Genomic DNA, 25,856 nt, shown 5'->3' with positions numbered 1-25,856 from the left:
TATTGGATGGCAGGAGATACAAATGATGTTTAGTGACGCTTCTCTCACGCATCAATATCGATTGCGAATCAAAATGTATATTTTCAACCCTAACAGTGACTATTATGAATTGAATTCACTGCAAAGTTTTTAATTTACGCTGAAGCAAGTGAATGTTTTCTGAAACCCGAACACACGTTCTTTACAGGACCTGACAGAGACACGCGACTCCCGCGAGCGAGAGAGAGAGCGGCAGATGAACCGTGAGAGTTTAGGAGCTCATGGCGGCCCGTACAGCTTCATCAACCACAGGTAAAGTCCTCGCCTGTACATAATGTTACGTTTAACACACACAGACACGGGAATGAAGCTACATGCTGGTTTTATCCTCTCCAGAGCGAAAGTCCCATCAGCCCCGGCAGACACCGTCATACCCATCAGTGACCTGGACTCGGAGGTAATTATCCTGCTCTTCACCAACTATTCATCATAGCCAGATGAGACCAGACCAGACCAGACCAGACCATCATAGCCAGATCAGACCAGATCAGACCAGACCAGCCCATCATAGCCAGACCAGACCAGCCCATCATAGCCAGACCAGACCAGCCCATCATAGCCAGACCAGACCAGATCATCATAGCCAGATCAGACCAGATCATCATAGCCAGATCAGACCAGATCATCATAGCCAGATCAGACCAGACCAGACCAGATCATCATAGCCAGACCAGACCAGACCAGCCCATCATAGCCAGATCAGACCAGATCTTTCATTTGCAGATCACTGACAAATACTGACACATGAAGAGTGACCACCAAAACATCAGACATCACAAATAAAGATCAAACGAAAAAACTAAATCAATTAAAGAAGAAGTAGAATAATGACGAAGGATGACAAAATCACAGAAATCACAATTAAATAATATTAATAATGTAATACTTAATAATTGTAATAATTGCAAGTTGCTAGCCTGCCGTGGTCATACTCGGCTCTAGTCAGGATATGAGTCTGATGCTCCATTGGGCTGTGATTTTTCCGCCGTTTGTTTTCTATGTCCGCGGGTTGAAACGACTACCCAGGAATATGAATTTTAGCAGCAACCTTGCCAAAATAACACACATTTTACCCCCCAAACACCTTTTTTTCCCCCCGCCCTGATGATCTCATTGGTCAGTTTCTGTTGATCATCTGTCCGTCATCGGCTAAAGCCCGCCCTGATGATCTCATTGGTCAGTTTCTGTTGATCATCTGTCCGTCATCGGCTAAAGCCCGCCCTGATGATCTCATTGGTCAGTTTCTGTTGATCATCTGTCCGTCATCGGCTAAAGCCCGCCCTGATGATCTCATTGGTCAGTTTCTGTTGATCATCTGTCCATCAGGACGGGCTTTAGACGATGACGATCTCATTGGTCAGTTTCTGTTGATCATCTGTCCGTCATCGTCTAAAGCCCGTCCTGATGATCTCATTGGTCAGTTTCTGTTGATCATCTGTCCGTCATCGGCTAAAGCCCGCCCTGATGATCTCATTGGTCAGTTTCTGTTGATCATCTGTCCGTCATCGGCTAAAGCCCGCCCTGATGATCTCATTGGTCAGTTTCTGTTGATCATCTGTCCGTCATCGGCTAAAGCCCGCCCTGATGATCTCATTGGTCAGTTTCTGCTGATCATCTGTCCATCATCGGCTAAAGCCCGCCCCTGATGATCTCATTGGTCAGTTTCTGTTGATCATCTGTCCATCATCGGCTAAAGCCCGCCCCTGATGATCTCATTGGTCAGTTTCTGTTGATCATCTGTCCGTCATCGGCTAAAGCCCGCCCTGATGATCTCATTGGTCAGTTTCTGTTGATCATCTGTCCGTCATCGGCTAAAGCCCGCCCTGATGATCTCATTGGTCAGTTTCTGTTGATCATCTGTCCGTCATCGGCTAAAGCCCGCCCTGATGATCTCATTGGTCAGTTTCTGTTGATCATCTGTCCGTCATCGGCTAAAGCCCGCCCTGATGATCTCATTGGTCAGTTTCTGTTGATCATCTGTCCGTCATCGGCTAAAGCCCGCCCTGATGATCTCATTGGTCAGTTTCTGTTGATCATCTGTCCGTCATCGGCTAAAGCCCGCCCTGATGATCTCATTGGTCAGTTTCTGTTGATCATCTGTCCGTCATCGGCTAAAGCCCGCCCTGATGATCTCATTGGTCAGTTTCTGTTGATCATCTGTCCGTCATCATCTGTCCATCAGGACGGGCTTTAGACGATGACAATCTCATTGGTCAGTTTCTGTTGATCATCTGTCCATCATCGTCTAAAGCCCGCCCTGATAATCTCATTGGTCAGTTTCTGTTCAGGCATAATTACTCGTCTATGGATCAAGTCCAGACCGAACTGCCCGAGCTCAGATGTTGTGGGCGGGGCTAAGTTCAGCTGGGGGCGGGGCTGAGTTCAGCTGCATCCAGGCTAAAAAGTTGCTACAGACACCCACAAACATGAGCAAAAATATGCAATTTGCATTATTTATATCAATAAAAAGATATTAATCAATGAGATCTTTATAACATTACAGCAGATACTTATACATTAAATGCATATAAATATCAGTATCTGCCAATAAAATGTCTTAGTAAGATATTTAATGTTTACATTTATGATCAAAGCGCTGTAGTTTTAAAACATATAATGCAATGCAATACAAATATGATCATCAGTTCTTTTTTTTTATCTTGATCAAATTGATCCGGATTTATAAATCCCATGTTTTGCTATTCAGGATCATCTGATCCATCTTATTTTTATGCCAGTTTTTTAAAGGGACATGCGATAGGATCACTGTGATCCAAATACCAAATTTCAGGATTACCAAATCCTTTTTTCCAGGGTTTGCAAAATCACAACTGAATCCACCCTTCTGATGGGATCAGGATAATCCTGTTTTTGGATCAAATAGATCCCAAACCGAGTTCAAAGTTTTGAAAAACCCAAAGGGCAGGGTTCATCCAGATTAAATGTAGGATCGGATTACATCCTCTGATCTTAGTTCGCAATCCCTCTTTTGCTTTTGAAAAACACATTTCCAAGATTTGATCTGTGATCTGAAATCCCACTGGATTACTTTTGAAAAACTGGGCCCTGGTCTGTTTGCTCATCTGTCTGTCATCAGATGAACAAATAGACCTGAAGATCATATTTGAGGCTTTTATAATAAATGATGTGTGGATAATCAAGTCAATCTGCTTCAGTCCAGCTGAAATATAACGAACAATATCAGTTATCCTCCCGTTTACTTGATGAAATCCAGTCAGATTTAACAGCAGAAAGACACTGAAGGAGGACTCTTGGCCAGTCACACTGAAAGACAGAAGGAGTGCAGAAGATGGAGTGAGACGGGTTTATCAGATCATTTACAGGCTGTAGAAGTGTAGGATTTATAGGCTTAAAGGGATAGTTCACCCGAAAATGAAAACTTTCATCATTTACTCGCCCTCATGTTGTTCCAAACCTGTATGAGTTTCTTTCTTCTGCTGAACACGAAAGAAGATATTTTGAAGAATGTTTGTAACCAAGCAGATTGACTACCATAGTATTTTTTCCCTTACTATGGTAGTGAATGGTTACTCTATCTGCTTGACTACAAACATTCTTCAAAATATCTTCTTTCGTGTTCAGCAGAAGAAAGAAATGAGGGCGAGTAAATGATGACAGCATTTTCATTTTTGAATGAACTATCCCTTTAAGACAGGAGTTTGAGATGGAGTCTGATGGTGTGTGTTTTGCAGGTGTTTTGGGTGCATTATCTGGGCTGGCTGGAGGTGCGAGACGCAGATTTGCTCTGTGGGAAAAGCGGCACGGTGGTCGGAGACTGCATTCAGCAGCTGCAGCGGCGCAGAGAGACGAGGGTGAGCCGCTAATAACATCTCATCACATCTCATTAACAACATCTCATCTCATTAATAACATCTCATCTCATTAACAACATCTCATCTCAATAATAACATCTCATCTCAATAATCTCATCTCATTAATAACATCACATCTCATTAATAACATCTCATCTCAATAATCTCATCTCATTAATAACATCACATCTCATTAATAACATCACATCTCATTAACAACATCTCATCTCATTAATAACATCTCATCTCAATAATAACATCTCATCTCAATAATAACATCTCATCTCAATAATAACATCTCATCTCATTAACAACATCTCATCTCATTAATAACATCTCATCTCATTAATAACATCACATCTCAATAATAACATCTCATCTCAATAATAACATCTCATCTCATTAATAACATCTCATCTCATTAATAACATCTCATCTCAATAATAACATCTCATCTCAATAATAACATCTCATCTCAATAATAACATCTCATCTCATTAACAACATCTCATCTCAATAATAACATCTCATCTCATTAATAACATCTCATCTCATTAATAACATCTCATCTCATTAATAACATCACATCTCATTAATAACATCTCATCTCAATAATCTCATCTCATTAATAACATCACATCTCATTAATAACATCACATCTCATTAACAACATCTCATCTCATTAACAACATCTCATCTCATTAATAACATCTCATCTCAATAATAACATCTCATCTCAATAATAACATCTCATCTCATTAACAACATCTCATCTCAATAATAACATCTCATCTCATTAATAACATCTCATCTTATTAATAACATCTCATCTCATTAATAACATCACATCTCATTAATAACATCTCATCTCAATAATCTCATCTCATTAATAACATCACATCTCATTAACAACATCTCATCTCATTAATAACATCTCATCTCATTAATAACATCTCATCTCAATAATAACATCTCATCTCAATAATAACATCTCATCTCAATAATATCTCATCTCATTAACAACATCTCATCTCAATAATAACATCTCATCTCATTAATAACATCTCATCTCATTAATAACATCTCATCTCATTAATAACATCTCATCTCAATAATATCTCATCTCATTAATAACATCACATCTCATTAATAACATCTCATCTCAATAATCTCATCTCATTAATAACATCACATCTCATTAATAACATCTCATCTCATTAATAACATCTCATCTCATTAATAACATCTCATCTCATTAATAACATCTCATCTCATTAATAACATCTCATCTCATTAATAACATCTCATCTCATTAATAACATCTCATCTCAATAATATCTCATCTCATTAATAACATCTCATCTCATTAATAACATCTCATCTCATTAATAACATCTCATCTCATTAATAACATCTCATCTCATTAATAACATCTCATCTCAATAATATCTCATCTCATTAATAACATCACATCTCATTAATAACATCTCATCTCAATAATCTCATCTCATTAATAACATCACATCTCATTAATAACATCACATCTCATTAACAACATCTCATCTCATTAATAACATCTCATCTCATTAATAACATCTCATCTCAATAATAACATCTCATCTCAATAATAACATCTCATCTCATTAACAACATCTCATCTCATTAACAACATCTCATCTCAATAATAACATCTCATCTCAATAATCTCATCTCATTAATAACATCTCATCTCATTAATAACATCACATCTCATTAATAACATCTCATCTCAATAATCTCATCTCATTAATAACATCACATCTCATTAACAACATCTCATCTCATTAATAACATCTCATCTCATTAATAACATCTCATCTCATTAATAACATCTCATCTCAATAATAACATCTCATCTCAATAATAACATCTCATCTCAATAATAACATCTCATCTCATTAACAACATCTCATCTCATTAACAACATCTCATCTCAATAATAACATCTCATCTCAATAATCTCATCTCATTAATAACATCTCATCTCATTAATAACATCTCATCTCAATAATAACATCTCATCTCAATAATAACATCTCATCTCATTAATAACATCTCATCTCAATAATCTCATCTCATTAATAACATCTCATCTCAATAATCTCATCTCATTAATAACATCTCATCTCATTAATAACATCTCATCTCATTAATAACATCTCATCTCATTAATAACATCTCATTAATAACATCTCATCTCATTAATAACATCTCATTAATAACATCATGTTATTAATGAGATGAGATGTTATTAATGAGATGTTATTAATGAGATGAGATGTTATTAATGAGATGAGATTATTGAGATGAGATGTTATTAATGAGATGAGATGTTATTATTGAGATGAAATGTTATTAATGAGATGAGATATTAATAACATCACATCTCATCTCATTAATAACATCTCATCTCAATAATAACATCTCATCTCATTAATAACATCTCATCTCATTAATAACATCTCATTAATAACATCTCATCTCATTAATAACATCTCATTAATAACATCACGTTATTAATGAGATGAGATGTGATGTTATTAATGAGATGTTATTAATGAGATGTTATTAATGAGATGAGATGTTATTAATGAGATGAGATGTGATGTTCTTAATATCTCATCTCATTAATAACATTTCATCTCAATAATAACATCCCATCTCATTAATAACATCCCATCTCATGAATAACATCTCATCTCATGAATAACATCACATCTCATTAATAACATCTCATCTCATTAATAACATCTCATCTCATTAATAACATCTCATCTCAATAATATCTCATCTCATTAATAACATCACATCTCATTAATAACATCTCATCTCAATAATCTCATCTCATTAATAACATCACATCTCATTAATAACATCACATCTCATTAACAACATCTCATCTCATTAATAACATCTCATCTCATTAATAACATCTCATCTCAATAATAACATCTCATCTCAATAATAACATCTCATCTCATTAACAACATCTCATCTCATTAACAACATCTCATCTCAATAATAACATCTCATCTCAATAATCTCATCTCATTAATAACATCTCATCTCAATAATCTCATCTCATTAATAACATCACATCTCATTAACAACATCTCATCTCATTAATAACATCTCATCTCATTAATAACATCTCATCTCATTAATAACATCTCATCTCAATAATAACATCTCATCTCAATAATAACATCTCATCTCAATAATAACATCTCATCTCATTAACAACATCTCATCTCATTAACAACATCTCATCTCAATAATAACATCTCATCTCAATAATCTCATCTCATTAATAACATCTCATCTCATTAATAACATCTCATCTCAATAATAACATCTCATCTCAATAATAACATCTCATCTCATTAATAACATCTCATCTCAATAATCTCATCTCATTAATAACATCTCATCTCAATAATCTCATCTCATTAATAACATCTCATCTCATTAATAACATCTCATCTCATTAATAACATCTCATTAATAACATCTCATCTCATTAATAACATCTCATTAATAACATCATGTTATTAATGAGATGAGATGTTATTAATGAGATGTTATTAATGAGATGAGATGTTATTAATGAGATGAGATTATTGAGATGAGATGTTATTAATGAGATGAGATGTTATTATTGAGATGAAATGTTATTAATGAGATGAGATATTAATAACATCACATCTCATCTCATTAATAACATCTCATCTCAATAATAACATCTCATCTCATTAATAACATCTCATCTCATTAATAACATCTCATTAATAACATCTCATCTCATTAATAACATCTCATTAATAACATCACGTTATTAATGAGATGAGATGTGATGTTATTAATGAGATGTTATTAATGAGATGTTATTAATGAGATGAGATGTTATTAATGAGATGAGATGTGATGTTCTTAATATCTCATCTCATTAATAACATTTCATCTCAATAATAACATCCCATCTCATTAATAACATCCCATCTCATTAATAACATCTCATCTCATGAATAACATCACATCTCATTAATAACATCTTATTAATAACATCACATCTCATTAATAACATCTCATCTCATGAATAACATCACATCTCATTAATAACATCACATCTCATTAATAACATCACATCTCATTAATAACATCACACCTCATTAATAACATCACATCTCATTAATAACATCACATCTCATTAACAACATCTCACCTCATTAACATCACACCTCATTAATAACATCACATCTCATTAATAACATCACATCATCACATCTCGTTAACAACATCTCACCTCATTAACAACATCTCACCTCATTAACAACATCACACCTCATTAATAACATCACATCTCATTAATAACATCACATCTCATTAACAACATCACATCTCATTAATAACATCACATCTCATTAATAACATCACACCTCATTAATAACATCACACCTCATTAATAACATCTCATCTCATTAATAACATCTCATCTCATTAATAACATCTCATTATTAAACTCACACTTCTCTCCCCTCACGCTCAGAGGCAGAAGATGCTGCTGGTTCTGCAGGACGTCACTCTCAGCCTCATCGACCCCACTGACCACACCCTCCTGCACTCTCAGCCAATCAGCTGCATCCGCGTGTGGGGAGTGGGGCGGGGCCTCAGCAGGTTAGGCACACTTTCCCTCAAGCCTTTGCTACTCCATCATATGCTTGCTGGTGTTGTGATGGTGACATGACACTTTTTACAATGCAGGAGGCTTATTTGATCATTAGACCGATGGTTTGAGGACCTTATTGTGATTGCTCAGTCTATTCTTCTTCTTCTCTGATATGGGTTTCAGAATTAGGTGTGGCAAAATGGCTCGATGGCGCCACCTACAAAATTTCAATTATGCGCCGTTTGCGCTAAGTTTCAGGTATGATTATGACATTCGGTAGACACATGTAACAGACCAATACCTACAAAAAAGACCCTGGTAGCAAAATCTGAAAACCAACAGGAAGTGAGATATAACATTTTAGCATTTTTTACCATTTCCAGATGTTGTACTTTAATGAGCTCCTCCTACAGATTTAATCAGATCATCATCATATTTGGTCCATCTAATCGTAAGGGCTTGCTGATGTTAAATTGTGAAGGTCTTGAAGAGTGTCTTGAAGTTTTCACTGAAGAGTGTGTCTGTGGCGGCCTCACAAAGTCTGATGTTTCAAAGTCTGAAAGTCTGCCTCAAACTTCACACGTTTGATAAGATAAGAGTCCTGGCCTGAACACATCTACATGCCTATATTAAGTTAGTCAAAGCGCCCCCTGCTGGAAACAGGAAATGGCATGCTTTACACTGTAATTCACTCCCAGAAACGCATTCAATGATACAACATTTGGCTTTTTTTAAAGGGTTACTTCAGCGATTAGCATATGGCTGTGTATCAGTAGAAACCCTGGAGTATTTTCAAATGATTGTGCGTTCCCCCCTCATATCCCCCTGAGATGAGAGATTTATGCATTTTATTTCTGGAAAAATTCCTCCTATGACGCAAATTGACGATATTTGCATCATCGGAGGAATGTTTGGCCAAAGGCTAAAGACTACAGCCAGCAGAGGGAGCTATTTCTTCATGTTTTGAACCTGCTCATGAGGATGGAGATCACACTCAGAGCTCAGCGCAGCTACAGTCACTCATTTAAACGGAGCTATGGTGAGCAATGGAAGTCTTTTAACTTCTCAAATTAATTTCTATAAAAGTTAAGCTTGCAAAGGCATGAACTGAAACGCGCCAGACTGAACTCGCGTTGTGAATGTATGCCGTGAGTGTAGTCGCGATTACCTCAGCTGTCATCACGAGAGCTCATCAGCTCATTTATCTCACTCCTGCAGTTAGTGCTCAGTGCTGTGATACTCACGCGGCGACTCTCTCATTATATTGAACACACACGTTCAGTTTTTAATGGTAGTGTCTTCTCCAACTCAGTCACAGTAATCCAGTAGCGGTGACTTTGGGAGTGGCATCACAGGGCAGCGAAGCATTCTGGGAATTGTAGTCTTTCATCCCCATGAGACAAAAATACATTTTCTGTCTTCTCTCAGTCTAGAAGGCACCACATTCAAAAATAATTTCACATTTCTACTACATTAATGACCCAGATTAAATTTCATCTTCCCAGCGCTGAGGTACCCCTTTAAGTGCTAATGTTTGCGATTTATGCCACGAAACAGGAAGTTGCTGTAACTTAGGCATACAATGTCCAATCTGCCCCAAACTTCACATATTTAATAATAGTCCAGGCCTGAACACATCTACATGCCTATATTCAGTTATAGTCAAAGCTGGCAACACAAAGTGTGGCACATAAAAAAAGACGTTGCTACTTTTCTCTTATATTTATCCGCTTAAATATCCCCAAGCGCGAGGGCCCTTTCATCGCTACTTGCGGCTTTAATTGTTATTATATTGGATGTGTATGCTTTGTACGATTACGTTTATCGTGCATAAAGACGGTATGCATACTGCAGAAATAATAGTATGAGGTGAAGTGCATTGTGGGATACAGTATGCGTCTACTGCAGTGGTTTATTGCACAGATTTTAGATAATTCCTATCACATACTGCAGGAGTGAGAGCACGAGTAGTGTGCAGTAGAGTAGGGTGTGTGTTATTCTGTGATGAATGTACCAGCGCGTCTCTCTCTCTCTCTCTCTCTCTCTCTCTCTCTCTCTCTCTTTTCTCCGTCCCCTGAGGGAGATGAAAGCTTTAGTGCTCGTGTCTCAGTGGTAATGGCTAAGACGTGTTGGAAAGATGCAGACATTACAGCTCTCTCTCTCTCTCTGTCTCTCTCTCTTGCTCTCTCTGCCGTGTGACCGATTCGCTTCACGTGTGTGTGTGTTTGACAGACGGAGGTTCCTCTGGTCAGACTCGCTCATTGATTCCCTCACTCCGGTCTCTCAGAACGACAGGGAGAGAATCCACTGACGATAGCAAGGCTTCGGATGTCAATCCTCATGTTTGTTTCTGAAGGCATTTGAGATTTTTCTACACTATATTATCGGTCGGTTGAAGCTTCATGCATTTTATGGGTAAATCTCGCCAACAAAATATTTGTATAAACCCATTTTTATGATCTTTTAATGTCATTTAACATGTTATAGAACATAAACTACACTAATACCAAAATATAATCACGCACACGTACTCTAAAACAGTCCACACACTTTACTACCAGTAGAAGATGCATGATTTAGTATAATTTAATATCAGTATGATATTAAGATCATGTTCCATGAAGATATTTTTTCAATTTCCTACTGTAAATATATCAAAATGTATTATTAGTGGTAATATGCATTGCTAAAGACTTCATTTGGACAACTTTCATATTTTTGCACCCTCTCATTCCAGATTTTCAAATCGTTCGGCCAAATATTGTCCTGTCGTAATAAACCACACATCAATGGAAAGATGATTTATTTATGTATAAATCTCAATTTAACCAAACTGCCCCTTATGACTGGTTTTGTGGTTTGAGCTGCAGTACCAGTCTGAGCCAGCAGGTGTCGCTGCAGACCGTGGCTCCAGTGGCTGATCTGACATTACATACTTTAGCACTGAAAGAACACACCGCTTGTGCCCAAATCATGCACTGTGAACTCAGCTGTGTAGTGGATGAATGTTGTTGTCCAATGGTGTCTGATGTCCGTCCCTCACGTTATTAAAGCTGCGGCAGTCGAGTGTATGAAGTTCATTTAGTGCATTGTCCGGTATTCTGTCTGTGGAAGTATCAGTGAACACACTACTCACACTATTATACTACAAAACGGAGATGTAAATGTAAAATTATCCCAATTTTTTTTTTTTATTATTAAAATTTGAAACGAAAGAGAATGACAGACACAGAGCAAAGAGAGCAAACGATTTTTTTTTATTTTTTTTATTGCTTTTAAAGAAACACACACACAAACACACACACACACACACTTCCTCTGCCCCTAAACCACAGGAAACAGTCTGCATTTTTACATTTTCACATTTTCAAAAAAGCATAATTTAGTATGTTTATGATCCATTTACATTGTTGCGACCGCTGGCAATTTTTTATATAAACAAGTGTACACACACACACACACACACACACACACACACACACACACACACACACACACACACACGTTTTTTCTATTCTATACAATATGCATGAGTGTCTTTGGGTTGATGAAGTCATTGCGCTATATTTGGAGCACTCAGCACTTTGTGTGTCTGTGAACACGTGGGATCGTAGCGATGAAGTCACAGGTCTATATATGGATGGAGCACACTGTGTGTGTGTGTGTGTGTGTGTGTGAGAGAGAGAGAGAGAGAGAGAGAGTGGTCAACTCCTCCCTCTTTTTGTGGCATAATTTTTTTACACCGATAGTGAAACATTCTTACGTGTGTTTTATTCTGTTTATCTCTCTGACAGCAAGTATTTTATTTTTTTCATTTTCTATTTGTTCTAATTTAGCACGGCGAGTTTGCTTTGTTTTCTTTCTCTCCTCTCTCTTCCACTTGATGTGAGCAGCATCTCTTCTAGAGAGAGGTAGAGAGAGAGAGCGAGAGAGAGCGAGAGAGTGTGTGTAGGGTCTTTCGGTGGGTTTGGCTCTCAGAGCGGTGTGTGTTTGCTGAGGGACGGATCAGAGACGAGAGAGCGGAGGTTGTGTGTTTGTGCTGGATGCTGGTCGTCGTTGCGATGGGAGTAATGATCCAGAGTGCGGCTGGATGCTGATGAGTGACATCAGTGTGAGTAACACACACACACACACACACACACACACACACACACACACACACACACACGCTGCTGCATCGCACTGCTGCTGTTTACATGCACTGTTTTACTTTGGGGACAATTGTCAGCTTTATTGGGTCTTCATGTGTGTGTTAGTCTGTTGCCATTATAGTTAGTTTTAAATGAAAGTAAGTCTGTTGTATGTGCTCGTTTGGGCTAGACGAATATTTATTAACGATACTGATATACTGAATGTAATACTGATTTTTGTGCAGTGTATGTATAAAAGTACTCAGGTATTGGACGCAAAAGTATGCAAGTAAAGGAGAAATGCAAAGGAAAATTACATTAAGATAGATGGAGTGTGTGTGTGTGAGCCTGTGTGTGTGTGTGTGTAAATGTTTTATGACTTTTGCTGTTCTGCAAATGTGAGCATAATCCAGTCAGTGTGTGAGTCTCTGAGGGTCTGTATGGAGGCGATGGATATTAATGACATGCTGAAACAATCACAATCTTTTGGGAAAAGGACAGAAAGAGGCAGTGATTGATTGTGGTGTGTGTGTGTGTTGGAGAGAGAGAGAGTGTCTGGTGTGTGTGTGTATGTGTGTGTGTGTGTGTGAGTGAGAGAGAGACAGTGTGGGAGTGTATGTATGTATGAGTGTGTGTGTGTGTGTGTGTGTGTGTTGGAGAGAGAGAGAGAGAGTGTGTGTGTGTGTGTGTGTGTGTGTGTGTGTGTGTGTGAGTGAGTGAGAGAGAGACAGTGTGGGAGTGTATGTATGTATGAGAGAGAGAGTATGAGAGAGAGTATGAGAGAGAGAGTATGAGAGAGAGAGTATGAGAGAGAGAGTATGAGAGAGAGAGAGAGAGAGAGAGAGAGAGAGAGAGTGTGTGTGTGTGTGTGTGTTTGTGTGTGATGATAGTAAAACCCGACAAACCAATATTGAACAGAAGCTCCTAAAAAGACAAACTGAATGTGAGCAGCAAAACTCATCACAGAGTGGTGTTACTATGTGGTTGCTAGGGTGTTGTTTGTGGTTGCTAGGTGTTAGATGTGGATCAGTTCCTCCCTCAGTGTGCATCTGTGTGATTATTTTCAGCTCTTTTATGTTGGAAAGTGTCTGATCACTTGGTAAAGTAGCAGCACGCTGTCCTCGACAACAACAGATGATCTGTCAGATAGGCTGCTCTGTAAATGTGTTTAATGTTCATCATTACTGTTGGTGTTTAGTTTAACAGTGCGAGTTAAATATATAATGAGATTCCTCATAATCATAATCATCACCACAGCTTCCCCCCAGAGTCTCTTTTGAAAAGTGCTTTTCTCCATGAGTGTGTGTCAGGAAACTTTAATTTCTCTGTGTGAGCAGACAGACAGAATGGGTTCATCGCTGGGGCTCTGAGACCACACACACACACACACACACACACACACACGTACCACATCAGCTCAGGTCTCTTCATGTGCAGGTAAAGATCAGAGACGGGCGGAGATCCTGTGAGTGTGTCAGTGTGTTGTGTAGTTTCCTCAGAGCTTCAGTTCATGACATTTATGGTGAAATTCAGTGCCAGACACATGAAAGCCACACACACACCGCAGAGTTTCTGAGTGACAGTCGCATCTAAATGCAGGAGTGAAGAGCGTAAACTCGTGATGAACCACAGACATGAACGCTGACTAGGCCTGTCACGATAACACATTTTGCTGGACGATAAATTGGCCCAGAAATTATTGCGGTAAACGATAATATTGTCGTTCTGAAGCCATTTTCATCTAAAATAATGATAATGGCATAAAAATGCAGGCACACCTTTTCAAAGATCAATAAACTTTAATTTCTAAAGACTATTTAACACTGAAAACGGAAAACATTTTAAATAACCACAATAAATGAACAAAACAACCAAAAACAATAAAAGCAATGGACTCTCAGTCTGTTTAAAAAAATGCATTTAAATAAATACCAAAAGCAATAAATAAAACGGATGCAAACTGCAGCGGATGATTGTGTTTTAGGAGCATATCAGGGGCGGCGGTTCACTAAACCCATGGTTCGGCTCGGGTCACGGTTTTAGGGTCACGGTTTTAGGCTCACAGTTTTAGGGTCACGGTTTTAGGCTCACGGTTTTAGGGTCACTGTTTTAGGGTCACTGTTTTAGGGTCACGGTTTTAGGGTCACGGTTTTAGGGTCACGGTTTTAGGGTCACTGTTTTAGGCTCACGGTTTTAGGGTCACTGTTTTAGGCTCACGGTTTTAGGGTCACTGTTTTAGGGTCACGGTTTTAGGCTCACGGTTTTAGGCTCACGGTTTTAGGGTCACTGTTTTAGGGTCACTGTTTTAGGCTCACGGTTTTAGGCTCACGGTTTTAGGGTCACGGTTTTAGGGTCACGGTTTTAGGGTCACGGTTTTAGGGTCACTGTTTTAGGGTCACGGTTTTAGGGTCACGGTTTTAGGGTCACTGTTTTAGGCTCACGGTTTTAGGGTCACTGTTTTAGGCTCACGGTTTTAGGCTCACGGTTTTAGGCTCACGGTTTTAGGGTCACGGTTTTAGGGTCACGGTTTTAGGGTCACTGTTTTAGGCTCACGGTTTTAGGCTCACGGTTTTAGGCTCACGGTTTTAGGCTCACGGTTTTACGGTCACGTTTTAGGGTCACGGTTTTAGGGTCACGGTTTTAGGCTCACGGTTTTAGGGTCACGGTTTTAGGGTCACGGTTTTAGGGTCACGGTTTTAGGGTCACGGTTTTAGGGTCACTGTTTTAGGCTCACGGTTTTAGGGTCACGGTTTTAGGCTCACGGTTTTAGGGTCACGGTTTTAGGGTCACTGTTTTAGGCTCACGGCTTTAGGCTCACGGCTTTAGGCTCACGGTTTTAGGGTCACGGTTTTAGGCTCACGGTTTTAGGGTCACTGTTTTAGGCTCACGGTTTTAGGGTCACAGTTTTAGGCTCACGGTTTTAGGGTCACTGTTTTAGGCTCACGGTTTTAGGCTCACGGTTTTAGGGTCACGGTTTTAGGGTCACGGTTTTAGGGTCACTGTTTTAGGCTCACGGTTTTAGGGTCACGGTTTTAGGGTCACTGTTTTAGGCTCACTGTTTTAGGCTCACGGTTTTAGGGTCACTGTTTTAGGCTCACGGTTTTAGGGTCACTGTTTTAGGCTCACGGTTTTAGGGTCACGGTTTTAGGGTCACTGTTTTAGGCTCACTGTTTTAGGCTCACGGCTTTAGGCTCACTGTTTTAGGCTCACGGTTTTAGGCTCACGGTTTTAGGCTCACGGTTTTAGGGTCACGGTTTTAGGGTCACTGTTTTAGGCTCACGGTTTTAGGGTCACGGTTTTAGGGTCACTGTTTTAGGCTCACGGGTTTAGGCTCACGGTTTTAGGCTCACGGTTTTAGGGTCACGGTTTTAGGCTCACGGTTTTCCGTTCTGTACGGTTCTTGTTGTTTTTTTCTTTTAATCCAGAAATGTACTTCAGCATATGATATATTAATTATCCACAATTTATGATACAGTATTTAAAAAAAAAATTGTTATATCATAGCCGAATCATGCACAAACTGAGCTTGACCATCTCTGAGGAAAGTGATATTTTGATACAGCGAGAGAGAAGACATTGATGACATGCTTTTCATTTATTTGGCAAAAAAAGGAGATTGTGTATCGCTATCTCTACAGGAACTCATGAGCCTTTAGCACACAAAGATCGAACTGAAGAATTAACTTGCATTTATCAAACTTCAGTGTAGCTTTAAGACTCGTTTATACTCGACGCGTCCGCTCGAGCGCGGGGGTGCGTGCGGCAAAAATGACGTCGACACGGAGTGCGCGAGACCCCATTTCGCTTGCCGTTGTGCACGTCAAATTTCGTAACTTTGCGTGTGGCTCCGCAACCGAAGAGCCACGAGTTTCAGACGAATCTGCTGGCCGAGAATGACGTCTCATCACGCCGCACCCGGTCTGTGCGTCGAGTATAACCACCTCCCCAAACGGACGAGGCGTGCAGTCAACGAGAGAGACGAGGAAAACCAAAAAAGCATGCAAACGGCAATTATCGCGGCCGGAAAAATTATCGAGCTCATTTTTTTTAATCGTACGATTAATTGATTTATCGACTATCGCGACAGGCCTAACGCTGACAGTTTAACCCGTTTGGACCAGGGCTATCATAGTTAAAGGTAAAACCAGTCTGACCACGCGGTCACAGGCCCAACACCTCAAGCCATGTGCAATAAGGCTGCATGATTATGACAAAAATCATAATTGTCGATTATTCCCCTGAAATTGTGATTGCGATTATAAGTTACGATTATCACAATTTACATTGAATGAAGTTTTGAACAGCTTTAGAACATAGTTTGAAGCGACTGCATGCCATATTGATATATCAATAGACAACAAGCTGAAAACCGTCCATTGGTTTGGTTTCTTTAAATAAAACAAAAGTTTTTAAAAGCTTTAAAAGTTAAATATGCATGAGTTATACTAAAAATAAAAATCAATCAGTCAGTCAGCTTTATTTATATCGCGCTTTTCCAATGTCGATTGTGTCAAAGCAGCTTCACAGTGTCAAACAGGACAATACTGCAACAAAATTAGATTTGGCTGTACAGTCGTTCTGGAGAAAACAGTGATGTCATCAGCTCATTTTAATTTATCATAGAGCGACAATGTTGGCAGATCAGTATTATAGTTTATAGAATTAAATAAGACCTAATAATATCATTTTGTTTGTATGTTTAGTTGAATAACTTAGATCCTAATGTTAGTGTCCCCAGCTGATCAAGCCAAGCCAAAGGCGACCAAAGGAACCAAAACTCATCAGGGCATGATGGAGAAAAACAAACCTTAGAGAAACCCGACTCAGTTCTCCTCTGGCCTATTAACACACAGTGGAGGATTATTAGGTCAGAAATCATATTTGATCGGAAAATTCAAAATTTCAGGGTATCACGGAAGAGACGGGTTTATTCAAGATGGCGCATCGATTACACAAGAGTATGAATACATGAAAGATCGGAGTCATCGCGCCGGAGACGGGTTTATTGAGGATGACGTGCCAGTGAGCACAAAAAGTAAACAATGGGGAAAAAAACACATTAACCACAGATTTTTGCACTTTCGCAATTTTGTAATTGCGATTACATTTCATTTTACATAATTCGATTAATTGTGCAGCCCTAATGCGCAACCTCAACTGAGTCGATTGCAACTTCAACAGCATCGGACCGAACTATCAAGACTTTCTCCTGCATCTGTGTATCCGGACGCTCTTCAACCACTCAATGCAAATGCAAGTAATGGGCTGGGCGATATGGGCCAAAAACATGATCACGAGATAATTTTCCGTATCAGTCGATATCGATAATTAGTACGATAAATGTAAAATCTTTCTTTAAAGTTTAACGGTCAAAGATGTAGAAAACAGACAGTTAAAGGGTTTACTTCAGCGATTAGCATATGGCTTTGTATCAGTAGAAACCCTGGAGTATATTCAAATGATCGCGCTAATCCCCTAAAGACTACAGCCGTTAGAGGAGCTATTTCCGCCTGTTTTCAAGCCGTCCATGGTGGGAGAGATCGCACTCACAGCGCTCGGCTCATTCATGTAAGTGGAGCGGTGCGGGGCAATGTAAGTGTTTTAACTTATTTAATTAAAGGAACTGTATGTAAGAGATGTATTTCAATTAATCATAAATTGGCCCTGATATGTCTCTAGACATTAGGAAATCATGTTAAATTCAAATACTTCTATCACTGCCAACAGTAGTCCGGCCAGGATATTGTCATTATAAAGTTGTTGTTGCAGCCCTCAGCTGATGTCATGTTGTGTTTTGGCCTGAAGCTCCGCCCTCCACCTATCGACCAATCATGAAGTCAGTAGTGTTTGGGCATCCGGGTTGCCAGATCTGCTCTAGTTACCTCAGCTGCAGATCTACAAACGTTCTGCTGATCCAGCAGCCAATCTGGCAACCTCGAGTCAGGGGGAGGGGGAGGGGGAGGGGGAGACACCGCTCTACAGTCATCTGAAAGTGATTGCAGTACCAGTTTTGGCCACAATATTACATACACTGCCTTTAATTCCTATGAAAGTTAATCTTCCAAAGGCATGAAGTGAAAACGCTCCAGACTGAACACGCGCTGAGAACGTTAGCCGCGCCCGGCGCTTACCTCAGCTCCTGCTGCGTTTGTGCCGTGACTCTCGCTCGGCTCACTCACATTATATTGAACACACACCTTCAGTTTTTAATAATAATAATAATAATAATAATTAATTGCATTTATATAGCGCTTTTCTGGGTACTCAGAGCGCTTTACATATAGAAGGGGGGAATCTCCTCAATCACCACCAATGTGCAGCACCACCTGGATGATGCGACGGCAGCCATATTGCGCCAGAACGCTCACCACACACCAGCTGATTGGTGGAGAGGAGACCGAGTGATGAAGCCAATCAGGATATGGGGATTATTAGGAGGCCATGATGGATAGGGGCCAATGGGCAAATTTGGGATTTTTAACGACCGCAGAGAGTCAGGACCTCGGTTTAACGTCTCATCCGAAGGAGTGAGTGTGTTCTCCAACTGAACTGATTTTATGAACGCGGTGGGCAAGTGATCCAGTAGCGGTGGCTTTGGGAGTGGCCTCGCGAAGCAAAGCATTCTGGGAGTTGTCTTTCATCCCCATGAGAAAAATAAATTTTCTGTCTTTTCTCAGTCTAGAAGGCACCAAATTTAAAAATAATTTAACATTTCTACTACATTAATGACCCAGTTTAAATACAAAGCTTAATGTTAAATAACTAAATTTTTCCCTTCATGCCACTGTGAGGGGTTGATTTTTTTTTTTTTTTTTTTTTTTTTTACTTTTACATTTATGTATTTGGCAGACGCTTTTATCCAAAGTGACTTACATTGCATTATTATGGTACACATTTGACATTTTTGTCAATTCTTGCTTTCCCTGGGAATCAAACCCATGACCATGGCGTTGCTAGCGCCACGCTCTACTGGTTGAGCTACAGGAAAGCTTTTATAACTCATTCGTTTTCATTATATAAAGCCTTATAGTTCTGCATAATTAAAGGCGTGGCCACTTTGAGTGACAGGTGGATTGCCGTTTGTCTGCTTTCTGTTAGTCATTGCGTCACCTAAGCTCCGCCCACATCCTGCCTTTTTGGCCATTTTCTGTTATCCGGGCGTGACACACTGCCAAGATGGCGACGGCCAGCTCGTCTCTACTTTACGCTTCAAAACTGCTAACTGCTTATGGATACTAAGTCCATATTCTTTTACAGTCTATGGTTTCCCCGCGGTTAGATCAGCACGTTACCATTCAAATGTGTGCATCTTTTACACAGTATATCAGGTGTGACTGGATTTTTTCCATAATCGTCCCTCTCTAAAGAGATAGTTCTCCCAAAAATGAGCCTGTGATGTTTATCTGCTGACCCCCAGTGCGTCCATCATGTTGGTGTTTGTTTCTTCAGGAGAACACAAATGAAGATTTTTAACGCAACCGTTGCCGTCTGTCAGTCATAATGCATGTGAATGGGTAACAATTCTATGAGAGTAAAAAAATTTTTTAATTAATTTTATTTAAACCTATTACTTATTAGTTATGTTTTTGAAAAAAATAACAAAGCCAGTTCATGACACCTTTAAAAGGTAATCTGATTATGTAACTCAAGTTACTTGTAATGCGTCACCCTTAACACTGATTATACCGTATGTGGGAGTAGGCAGCCATTCATCGCTGACCCTAACGAAACAAAAATATATTGCAGTATATTGGAAAATATCATGTAATATATTAGGCAATATATTCACATATATGGGATTTAATATTTATATTCGCCAATATATTGCAATATATGAAAGCGGCAATCATTTGTTTATTTTGCAATATATTACAGGAATATATAATATATTGTATAATAACATCAATATATTATTCGATGTATTTACAATATATTATAATATATTTTGAAGTAATATATTGGTAAATATATTTTCCTTTCATAAGGGGAGGTGAGCCACAATACGATCGCAAATGGACAAACAAGCGAACATGACACACGAGCGTATTCAAGCAAAAGCAGCATATATTAGCTCTCGGCTAATGTCCGTCCTGTGTGACTCGTGTGTTTTGAATAATGACGTGACCTGAGCCTCTCTTCTCACGTTCATTAGGAGACACGCCCCTTACCTGCTGATTGGCTACAGGTTTGTTATTCCACTCGGCCCGAGTCCTTTTTCTAAAACGGTTTTGAAATAACACTTACCCCACCTTTAAAGGGTAACTACAGCGATTTAGCATAAGGCTTTGTATCAGTAGAAACCCAGGAGTATATACGAATGATTGCGGTGGGAGTGGCCTCGTTGGGCTGCGAAAGCAATGCATTCTGGGAATTGTAGTCTTTCCTCCCCATGAGACAAAGAATACATTTTCTGTCTTTTCTCAGTCTAGAAGGCACCAAATTAAAAAATAATTTAACATTTCTACTACATTAATGACCCAGTTTAAATACAAAAGCTTAATGCTAAATCACTGAAGTAACCCTTTAATTGGCCTATTCTGAATGCATCTGAGGTGTCATTCTCAACTCATTCAACACAATGTCCAATTGAGTGACAAATTGGAACAAAATGTTATAAAATTATTTATTTAAAAAAAGTTTCAATCTTAATTTATTTTTAAATAAGTAAAATTCAAATTATTTTTTGTAATTTGACATTTTTAAATGAATTGACGTTAAATAAAATATTAAAATTAACTATATTCAGCTTATTGCAAAGAAACAGTTCTCAATTAAATTTTTTAACTTGATGTACTACACTAACTAAAACTATGACAAAAAACAAACAAACAAAAACTGATTAAAAATGACAGAAAATAAACTAAATTACTAAAACTAAAATTAATATATATATATATATATATATATATATATATATATATATATATATATATATATATATATATATATATATATATATATATATATATATAAAACATTCAAAATGTTAATAAAAACTAGAATAGCATGCATCTCATTGATACTAAAATAACAAACAGTGATATGTTGTAGTCCAGCAGTTTGACGTGTTTGTGCTCAGATTGAGCCGTTGAGGCGTTTGTTGACTGTGTTGAAGCAGCAGCTCTGAATGTCAACAGTGACACTGAAACACGGCCACAAAACCATTAACCTTTACACACACACACACACACACACACACACACACACACACACACACACACACACACACACACACACACACACACACACACACACACACACACACACACACACCCCCCCCTAAACCTACCCATCACAGGAAACATTCTGCATTTTTCCTTTCTCATAAAAACTCCTCCTGTGTGATTTATAAGCCTTTTGTAAAGTGGGGCCATGGGTAATGTCCTCATATTTCACCCTCTCCTGTAATACCTGTGTCATACCCATGGCATTATACACATTTGTGTCCTCATATGGACACAAAATAATGCACACACACACACACTTATTCTCTCTCGCGTCTCTCCCTGATGGATGTTTTTTTCCTGCCGTCTCATTATCCGCTGATTAAATGCTCTTTAATCCGAGTGTGATGTATTATTTTCATCTCTGTGAATCACGCGATGAATCTGTGAGGTTGATTTATTTCCATCGGGTTTCCCCAGATGTGTTTTGTCACCTGAACCTCTTTCCGCTCAGATTTTGAATGAATAATGTTACAGCGCAGTCACGTTTGTGGCTCTCTGATGTTAGCTAATGGTCATATGACATGCATGTTTTTATTTGAAAATTATGTAGTTTAATTTTGCATGATTTTTTTAATTTAATTGCTTTTTACTAAGTGTTTTATTTTATTTTTTGCATTATTTAATTTTTTTAAATGTATGATAATTTCACATTTTCTGATTTAAAGGAGTGGTTCTGTGTTTTTTTAGGCTTGTTTATGAGTGCAGTATAACATCTTAATACTTCTGTGTTTTTAAACGCTGTATTTTTCTTCTATTCTTCCTTTATTCCACACCGCTGTCTGTCCTTTGAACGGCTCGTCTGCTTCCTGCTTCTATGAAGCCCATCCCTCTGAAAAACGCAATGGTCTTAGATTGGTCAGATGGCCAAATGTAGTTTCCTGTATTTTTATTGGCTGAAGTGAGCACAGGTTAAGGCCACGCCCCTTCCCATTACGGGCAGAAGTCACATCTGCGGAGACTAGCGAGGGTTTATGATGTGTCCAACCCAGGAAGAAGCTCGTTGTAGTCCAAACCGGCCGCTTTTGTAGGCAATAAACTGCCGTAACTTTAAAAGACAATATCTCCGTTTGCATTGAACTTTCAGCGCTGTAACTTTGCAGATACTGTTTATGCTCAAGCAGCGACATTACACACTAACTAAAGTTAAAGAAGTGAAATCGCATGCAACCGCCCCTTTAAATGATTTTTAGCAAGTGTTATATTTCAGGAAAACATTCAAGAAAGCGTGCTATAATGAAGAATGAACTGAAGATTTCTGTGAATGATTGAATGACAAACAGATGAAGATTGAATTGTCAACGTCTCTGTTTTGTTGTGTTTCAGGGATTTTGCGTATGTGGCCCGTGACAAGAACACGCGTGTGTTAAAATGTCACGTGTTTCAGTGTGAGAGTCCTGCGGAAACCGTCGCCGGCAGCCTGAAGCAGATCTGCTCCAAGGTGAGGAGGAGCCCACACACACACACTCACACACACACACACACACACACACACACACACACACACACACACACACACACACACACACACACACACACACACTTTCTTACAGACAAATAAAATCACCAGTCACATATTTATTATCTGGCTCATGAATATTTATGAGGAAAGCGCACGTTTCATCTGAAGCTGTTTCTCTGCTCTTCTGTGGAAAGATAAATGTGTTTTTGTGAGAAAATATATCTGTTTATTTTTCTGCTGGTGTGTGTGTGCAAGAGAGAGCGTGTGTGTGTGTGAGTGGGCACGAGAGAGAGAGTGTGTGTGTGAGTGGGCACGAGAGAGAGAGAGCGTGCGATTGTGTGCTTTAGTGTGTGTGTGTGTGATTGTGAGTGTGTGTGTGAGACTGAGTGTGTGCTTGAGTGAGTGAGTGTGAGGGACTTAGTGTGTGTGTGTATGTGATTGATTGATTGAGTGTGTGATTGTGAGATTGAGTGTGTGTGCTTTAGTGTGTGTGTGTGTGCATTGAGTGTGTGTGCTTTAGTGTGTGTTGTGCGTATGTGATGGAGTGTGTGAGAGTACGTGTGAGATTGAGTGTGTGTGTGTGTGTTTTAGTATGTGCTGTCCATCCTCATGTAAAGCTGCGCGCTCAGCACATCCTCCGCAGACGGTGATTAACACTGAGCTCAGATTTATGACCTGCGATTGGAGGATTCTTCCTCAGGTGTCGTGTGTGTGTTTCCTCAGGTGTCGTGTGTGTGTTTCCTCAGGTGTCGTGTGTGTGTTTCCTCAGGTGTCGTGTGTGTGTTTCCTCAGGTGTCGTGTGTGTGTTTCCTCAGGTGTCGTGTGTGTGTTTCCTCAGGTGTCGTGTGTGTGTTTCCTCAGGTGTCGTGTGTGTGTTTCCTCAGGTGTCGTGTGTGTGTTTCCTCAGATGTCGTGTGTGTGTTTCCTCAGGTGTCGTGTGTGTGTTTCCTCAGGTGTCGTGTGTGTTTCCTCAGGTGTCGTGTGTGTTTCCTCAGGTGTCGTGTGTGTGTTTCCTCAGGTGTCGTGTGTGTGTTTCCTCAGGTGTCGTGTGTGTGTGTTTCCTCAGGTGTCGCGTGTGTGTGTGTTTCCTCAGGTGTCGCGTGTGTGTGTGTTTCCTCAGGTGTCGTGTGTGTGTGTGTTTCCTCAGGTGTCGTGTGTGTTTCCTCAGGTGTCGTGTTTGTGTGTTTCCTCAGGTGTCGTGTGTGTGTGTTTCCTCAGGTGTCGTGTGTGTGTGTTTCCTCAGGTGTCGTGTGTGTGTTTCCTCAGGTGTCGTGTGTGTGTTTCCTCAGGTGTCGTGTGTGTTTCCTCAGGTGTCGTGTGTGTGTTTCCTCAGGTGTCGTGTGTGTGTTTCCTCAGATGTCGTGTGTGTGTTTCCTCAGGTGTCGTGTGTGTGTTTCCTCAGGTGTCGTGTGTGTGTTTCCTCAGGTGTCGTGTGTGTGTTTCCTCAGGTGTCGTGTGTGTGTTTCCTCAGGTGTCGTGTGTGTGTTTCCTCAGGTGTCGTGTGTGTGTTTCCTCAGGTGTCGTGTGTGTTCCCTCAGGTGTCGTGTGTGTGTTTCCTCAGGTGTCGTGTGTGTTTCCTCAGATGTCGTGTGTGTTTCCTCAGGTGTCGTGTGTGTTTCCTCAGGTGTCGTGTGTGTTTCCTCAGGTGTCGTGTGTGTTTCCTCAGGTGTCGTGTGTGTTTCCTCAGGTGTCGTGTGTGTTTCCTCAGGTGTCGTGTGTGTTTCCTCAGGTGTCGTGTGTGTTTCCTCAGGTGTCGTGTGCGTTTCCTCAGGTGTGTGTTCTCTCAGATGTCGTGTGTGTACCCTCAGATGTCGTGTGTGTGTTTTCTCAGATGTCGTGTGTTTCCTCAGGGGTCGTGTGTGTGTTTCCTCAGATGTCGTGTGTGTGTTTCCTCAGATGTCGTGTGTGTGTTTCCTCAGATGTCGTGTGTGTTTTTCCTCAGGTGTGTGTTCCCTCAGATGTCGTGTGTGTTTTTCCTCAGTTTGTTGTGTGTGTTTCCTCAGATGTCGTGTGTGTGTTTCCTCAGATGTCGTGTGTGTGTTTCCTCAGATGTCGTGTGTGTGTTTCCTCAGGTGTGTGTTCCCTCAGATGTCGTGTGTGTTTTTCCTCAGTTTGTTGTGTGTGTTTCCTCAGATGTCGTGTGTGTGTTTCTTCAGATGTCGTGTGTGTGTTTCCTCAGATGTCGTGTGTGTGTTTCCTCAGGTGTGTGTTCCCTCAGATGTCGTGTGTGTTTTTCCTCAGTTTGTTGTGTGTGTTTCCTCAGATGTCGTGTGTGTTTTTCCTCAGTTTGTTGTGTGTGTTTCCTCAGATGTCGTGTGTGTGTTTCCTCAGTTGTGTGTGTTTCCTCAGATGTCGTGTGCGTTTCCTCAGGTGTGTGTTCTCTCAGATGTCGTGTGTGTGTTTCCTCAGATGTCGTGTGTGTGTTTCCTCAGATGTCGTGTGTGTGTTTCCTCAGGTGTCGTG

The 25,856-nt window shown here is 39.7% G+C and overlaps 1 protein-coding gene across 4 annotated transcripts in view; it reads left to right on the top strand.

Moving 5' to 3' along the window:
• The window catches only part of LOC137093296 (amyloid beta precursor protein binding family B member 2), a 66,393-nt gene that overhangs the window by 16,545 nt on the left and 23,992 nt on the right, over positions 1-25,856 (top strand). For all 4 annotated transcript variants that reach the window (XM_067458130.1, XM_067458131.1, XM_067458128.1 and 1 more), the window contains exons 5-9: positions 188-291; positions 376-436; positions 3,753-3,872; positions 8,458-8,585; positions 23,258-23,372. In XM_067458130.1, coding sequence (XP_067314231.1) covers positions 188-291; positions 376-436; positions 3,753-3,872; positions 8,458-8,585; positions 23,258-23,372 — 528 coding nt within the window. The remainder of the gene's footprint in view (positions 1-187; positions 292-375; positions 437-3,752; positions 3,873-8,457; positions 8,586-23,257; positions 23,373-25,856) is intronic.

This window comes from Pseudorasbora parva, chromosome 11, assembly GCF_024679245.1.
Source record: "Pseudorasbora parva isolate DD20220531a chromosome 11, ASM2467924v1, whole genome shotgun sequence".
NCBI classification, from domain to species: domain Eukaryota; kingdom Metazoa; phylum Chordata; class Actinopteri; order Cypriniformes; family Gobionidae; genus Pseudorasbora; species Pseudorasbora parva.
The sequence above is the reverse complement of the archived record's forward strand: the minus strand, read 5'-3'. Positions and strand labels throughout refer to the sequence as shown.